We start from the raw sequence: 5,883 nt of genomic DNA, 5'->3' as shown, positions 1-5,883 counted from the left end.
TTTGTCGTTGTTTTTGTTGGTCTGCTTTTTTTTTTTTTTACATATGTACACAAGTCTGACAATAAAATGTGGAACACAGTGCAATGTCTTGGCTGCGTAGCATCCAGGACTGGCTTAGTTGTGCATCGTGGTGTGCCGCGGGGACACACGGGATGGATAAATAAAATGATGTCCTCGCTGGCTTCCAGAGAGGGGCAAACTAAGAGCTGTTCCCCTGGAAGAAGAGCAAAGTCCTCTTTAAAACCTCGCTGCAGTCTCTGGAGGGGAAGGCGTTCCTCAGAGGTGCCGTGGGCTGGGGTGCCCGTTATGGTACAGCTTCTGTTTGATGTGCACCATGTTCCCGGTCGCCTCCTCGTACTGCCTGTGGTGACGTTTTCTGAACTCCTTTAGGTTACAAAACTTTGGAATCCAAGACCAGGAATTGTCTGGAAGGCAGAAAGGAGAAGGAAGGTATTACAGGGATGCCGAGACCCACACTTTCCTGCCTCGCCTGCACCGCATCCCAGCAGGCAGGGAGCTCTGGTCCACCTGGAAGGACCCCTGCTCCAGTGGGGCACTGGGAGAGCAGCCCAGCAGCTCCTGGAGGTCCCCAGGGATGGAGGCTGCACAGCCCCCATGGGCAGCTGGCACTACAACACCCTCACGCTCCATTCCTGGAGTGCAGCACAGACCTGGCATGCCAAGGCCACGCAGCCTGTACCTGAGCCTTCAGCCCACGCTGGGTGCCAGCCAGGCTCATGGGCCCCACGTTGCCCCAGGTCCCTACAAACAACATGAGGCTCCCGGCTGCAAACAAGGGGCACAGGGAAACCCAGATTTCAGGCTGAATTTCATCGGTACTCTGCCCACCCGTGCAGACACACAGCCAGCACCCGGAGCAGAGCCCTCAGCTCCGTGCACAGATGGTCGGGACATGGCCATGGCCAACATGGAGCCACCAGAGCCCACTGTCCGGCCCGAGGATGTGCTGAGGGCCGCACTTACCGTACCGCCGGCTGGTTCTCCAGGCTCGCACAGCGTAGTGGAGAACCCCATCCATCCACACCAGAAACCAGCTGATACAAAAACCCAGCAACAGTCCCAGCATCAGATCGATCTCCTGCTTGGTTACATTGTCAGTCACAAAGTAGTTCTCCGAGGAGTCCACCACGGACTGATCCCCGTCATACGGAATGACGTAATGGACGTGGTGCCTGTTGCGGGGAACAGAAATGGGGAGAAGCATCAGTGGAGAAGAGCAGGGCACATTTTCCACCAGCACCTGCTCCCACGGCCGGGGGCTCTGGAGCCCTACCAATATCGCTGGGCCCAGAGGCGCTGCAGGGCATTTAGTGCTCAAAAACAGAGAGACAAAGAGCAAAGCGCAGAGCCCTGCAGCCCAGAGCTCATGTTGTATTCCTGACACAGGCTGCCCGTCCTTGAGCTCATCATCTGTAACGCAATAAACAACATTCAGGGCTGCAGCGGTCGCTCCCTCAGGGCAGAGGTCGGCCATGCCTCGGCCCTGCCCCACTGCCTAGTGAAAAGAGCCCTGGTCTTCGCAAGGGCTGAACAGAGGCCCACCTGGGCTTGGTGAGCAAAGCTTGGGAGACCTATAGGCATTTTTCTGCTTTGGTTTGGCTTAACAGGATGGAGCGGTGTCTCTGGGATGGGGTGGGGAAGAGGGACAGCCCCCCAGAAGCCTTCTGCTGGCAGCTCAAGCCCTTGGGGACATGGCAGGAGCAATTCGGAGGCACCAGCGCATCAGGGCGGAGAGTTATTAATAGAGTGCGGAGGTCCTGGGTCCCCACCGCAGCCCAAGGGAGCTGGAAACTGGAACGTGGCCTGGATGGCTCTGGGAGCCAGATCCAGGGAGGGAAGGCATCACCTCTGAGCCTCCGTGCCAGAGGCCAAGCCTTGCGCCCAGAAACTCGGCCACGAGCAGCCATCGGTGGTACCAAGCAGGAGAGGACCTGCATGGGATCACCCTCAGGAGTTTTTGGTGAGCACCAACATCTGCTCCCCTGAAGCAAGGCAGGGACCGTGTTCACTGCTCCATCCCCAGCAAGGCAGCCCCAGCTCAGCTGGGACAGCGGCACACATGCTCAAGCTGCAGCGTTCCTGCCCCTTCCCAGCCCTTGTGATGGGGGCAGATCTCCTCCACCCCTGAGCAAGCCGTGCATGAAGCCCCGAGTGCAGCCGTGATGGAGCAGAGCCGTGGCCAGCCTGCCTGGGACGCTCCCTACGGAGCTGCCCAAAGCGCTAATGTCCCTTCCAGTGACCTTGCGAGCCTGCTGGCTGCTGCAGCCCAGGCACAGCACCGGAGCCCTTCAAAAACCACTGCTGTTTAGGATTTGGGAGGACAGAGCTTATCCTGCGCTGCTGGCCAGCCCTGGGACAGGCACTGAGGTGCACCCATCCCAGGGGCTGCAGGAGGCACAGAGCCTCCGCTCTGCATCTCTGCCTGACCTTGCAGCCTCTCCCCAAACGTGCCAAACAGCCCAGCTCCTGGCAGAGCCACGGCCAGCAAAGCTGGGCTGCAGCAATGGGGATGGCACCATTGCAATGGTGAAAATGTCTTCCTGGGACCCTTCAGGCTATAGCAGCTGCTGGGAGCCCAGGGAAGGCCTGGTGGTCTCCAGCACAGTGAGCATCCCCAGCCTCCCAGAATGTTCACAGAGGATATGGGGACAGGGAGGATTAAGGACTTGCACAGAGTGTTCAAAAAAGGAGGAAACAAAGCAAAAACAATGGCTTTTGGTGCTCGGCTTTTGCCACAGAGTCTTTGCCTGGGAGGGACAGACTCACCCAAGGTCACCCAGAAGGTCGGTAGCAAGGAGAAGACCACAACCAGAGCTTCTGAGCTTGTCTCCCTGTCCCAGGCAGGGAACTCCCAAGCCCCCGGGCTGTTTTGATGGGTCCACGCTCCATGCAGGTGTCATCTGCTCTCCCCAGCTCACCCGGCCGCCACGGACGCCCTTTGGTGATTTTCCTTTGCATGACATCACCCAGCTCCTGATCTGCTGCCAGCCTGCTGCTTCCAGAGAGGACCCTTTCCTGGCTGGGACAGAGGCACCCGGAGCGGGGCAGTGCTGTGCTTCTGCAGCCCTGCACAGCCCTGTGCCTCCTGCAGCAGGGACAGCCCAAGGAGGGGGACCAGAGGGGCTGTGGACAGCGTGGATAACTTCCCACACTGGAGCTGGAAGATGCCAGGGATCTGCTCCAGCAGCGACATTCCTGCACTGGCATCAGCAGGAGCTCTCAGCTGTGGCTCTCAGCCCTTCTACCTCCAGCAAGAAAGCAGATGCTGAGAGAGGAGCAGTTCGGCTCCAGGTGCCAGGGCCAGCCCTGCCGCTCTGCTGATGCTGTCCCTCCACACGCCATCATCACACCAGCTTCCCTTCCCACCCAGCTGGTAGGACTCTGCCCTCTGCTCCCCCACCCAAAAACCATGTCCCAGAACAGAAGGGCCATGAAGCAGCCGTGGCAGTCGCTGAACCCTTGGCACCACACGGCCTCTCTCTGACCTCTTGTGGCCACAGCTTCCCTCTGACATTACAAACCTGAAAAGCAACCACCAGCACCCAGCATGGTCACATCACTCTTGTCCCAGCACACTGCTATCTCGCTTCTGCCATCAAGTGCCAAGAGCTTCGGCCTGAAGCAGTCCTGCATGGTCAGGATTCAGCCGCCCCTGGCTGCTCAACTCCAGCAACTCTCCCCACTCACACCCAGTGCTCAGGAACATGGAAACCAGAGCAGAATCCCCAGCTGCAGGAGACGAGAGCCCCACAGGGCAAAGGCTGGCAGAAGGTATTTTAGGAGACAGCGGGCAGAGTGCGCTCCTTCCACTTGTCCTGGGAGCTCCGTGCAAGGCATGGGCCATCACAGAGAGGCAGAGCCCAGGGGGTGGCACATCCCCACCAGCCACGCAACCGGGAGACCCCAGCGAGGCAACCCAAGGGCAGCCAGGGGCTGAAGCCTGGGCTCTTCCCTTGGGTCTTTCACACTGAACTGCAGCCAGTTCCCCCCTCTGAGGGCTCCCTTTGGTTACCAGCACAGTCAGAGCCCTTTGCCAGGACCCGGTGCCACCGCGCACAGCTCCACGATATGTCCCCGCCTGGGCCACAGCTGCAAAGAGGACGAGGCACATTCAGCATCATCCACCCCTTGAACCAGAGGGAGCACAGGGCACAAAACCCCTCGCTCAGGAGTGGAGGCAGCTGTGTCTTCCATTGGCAAGATCCACCTCCTGCGCGTACCTAAGGCAACCGGTGAACTTCCACCTTTTGCTTCCTGTCAGCTTGACAGTTTGGAAGCTGTGGTGTGCACTTTCTAAGAAATGACCTGACACCATCTGGGGACAGTGCCATGGCCCATCCATCTGCCTCGGGAGCAGCTCTGCAGGGCACAGCACAGCCCTGCCAGCTCCTTGGGCTTGGGCAGACGGAACGCGGCCACTGACACCGGCGGGACCAGGCAGTGTTAAAGTACATCACCAACAGCCGATTTTCACCACCACTGAACAAGCAAAAAGGAAAACAGGTTGAAGAGGCAGAGGACAACTCTTAAACAAGTGAAAAACATCAAGAAGACTCCAAAAAAATTGCCCAAGAAAAAGACGACCCCTGACAAATAAAATCAAAGACGCTGTAGACGTTGCTTCCCAAACAGACAGTGCAGAGGTGCCCAAGGAGCCAGGGTGTGGGGTCTGCTCTCAGATTGCTCTGGCCCAGCTCTGCTTGGCCCTGGAGGTGCTGCTGTAGCAGAACAGCAAGGAGGTACCTTCTGCTAAGGGAATGGTGCGTCAAAGTGGGGTGGATGGGATGAACAGCGGCTTCGGTTAAGGTCTGCACACCTCAACCTGAGCTCGGCTCCCATCTGGGGCCACCAGTGGAAGGCAGTGGCTGGGGGTGGGGGCAGTGGCCAGGGCTGCAGGACAGGGATCATGGAGAACACCAAAATTCACCTCCACAGCCAAGGCTCAGTTTCCAGCTGAGCACCTCAGCATCACCCACGGCACGAGGAGCACCGCGTTAGGGGAACCGAGTGCTGCCCAACAGCTGTGGCAGGAAATTGTGCAACCCTCAACTTGCAAGCAGCAAAGACAACACCCGACGGCCCCCAGCGCCGGGCCCCGCCACCTGGACGTGCTCAGTGCAGCACCATGATGGCTCAGGAGAAAAGCCACCGAGAATTGGAAGCTGACTGACAATCACGGAGCCTCAAAGTGACACCGTCCTCGGCAGCAGCACTCCCTCCTGGGCGCAGAGCTCCCCAGACCCCGACCCCTTCCATCCTCACCCAGCACCCAGCCCACAAACCCCCCCCAGGAAACCTCACGGCCCAGAGACCACGAAGGCGAAACGCCGAGTGTTGGAATTCAATCCAAGTTCCTCGCCTCCCCAGGGCTGCCGGATGCCTGCACACACGCATGCACACAAAGGAAAATGGACTTCCAGGCCCACGGCAAACTCTTCTTCCAGAAAAACAAACCAACCCCTCCACCCCCCCAGTGTTGATGCTGAGACACGGCCGGAATGCAGACAGAGCCTCCTCCCACCAGGTGGGGCGGAAGGGGCCGGGGCCAGGTGAGCCCGGCGCCGCAGGTAACTCACCTGCCACAGTTGCAGTGACAAACTCGGTCTTCCCCTCTCAGATGCGGTAGGATGTAATTGTGAAATCTGTCCAGCAACGCATTCATGTCCATCAAGCAAGCTATTGCCTGTAAGAGCCCATAACCAAGGCATCTGGTCAACTCTGGATGATGGAATAAAACATTGACTCCAGTTTGATTGCCAAAGACTGAAGCGGTCATATAGAAAATAATCGCCGGTGTTCCCCGGGGCACGCACACCGCACACACACCGAGCGCACAGGGACGCGCGGGGCTGGGGAAGGGAG

General features: G+C 58.8%; 1 protein-coding gene across 1 annotated transcript; it reads right to left on the bottom strand.

Annotated features, from left to right (window-relative positions):
* TMEM240 (transmembrane protein 240) lies at positions 1-5,704 on the bottom strand (the record flags this gene model as incomplete). The annotated part of the gene is given in 3 exon segments (XM_021374623.1): positions 1-425; positions 985-1,193; positions 5,598-5,704. Coding segments are annotated over 3 exon segments (465 nt in total), but the record flags the coding sequence as incomplete, so codon positions are not given.

The sequence above is a fragment of the Numida meleagris genome, chromosome 20 (assembly GCF_002078875.1).
Source record: "Numida meleagris isolate 19003 breed g44 Domestic line chromosome 20, NumMel1.0, whole genome shotgun sequence".
In the NCBI taxonomy this organism is placed as follows: Eukaryota; Metazoa; Chordata; class Aves; order Galliformes; family Numididae; genus Numida; species Numida meleagris.
This window is presented reverse-complemented; position numbering and strand designations above follow the sequence as displayed.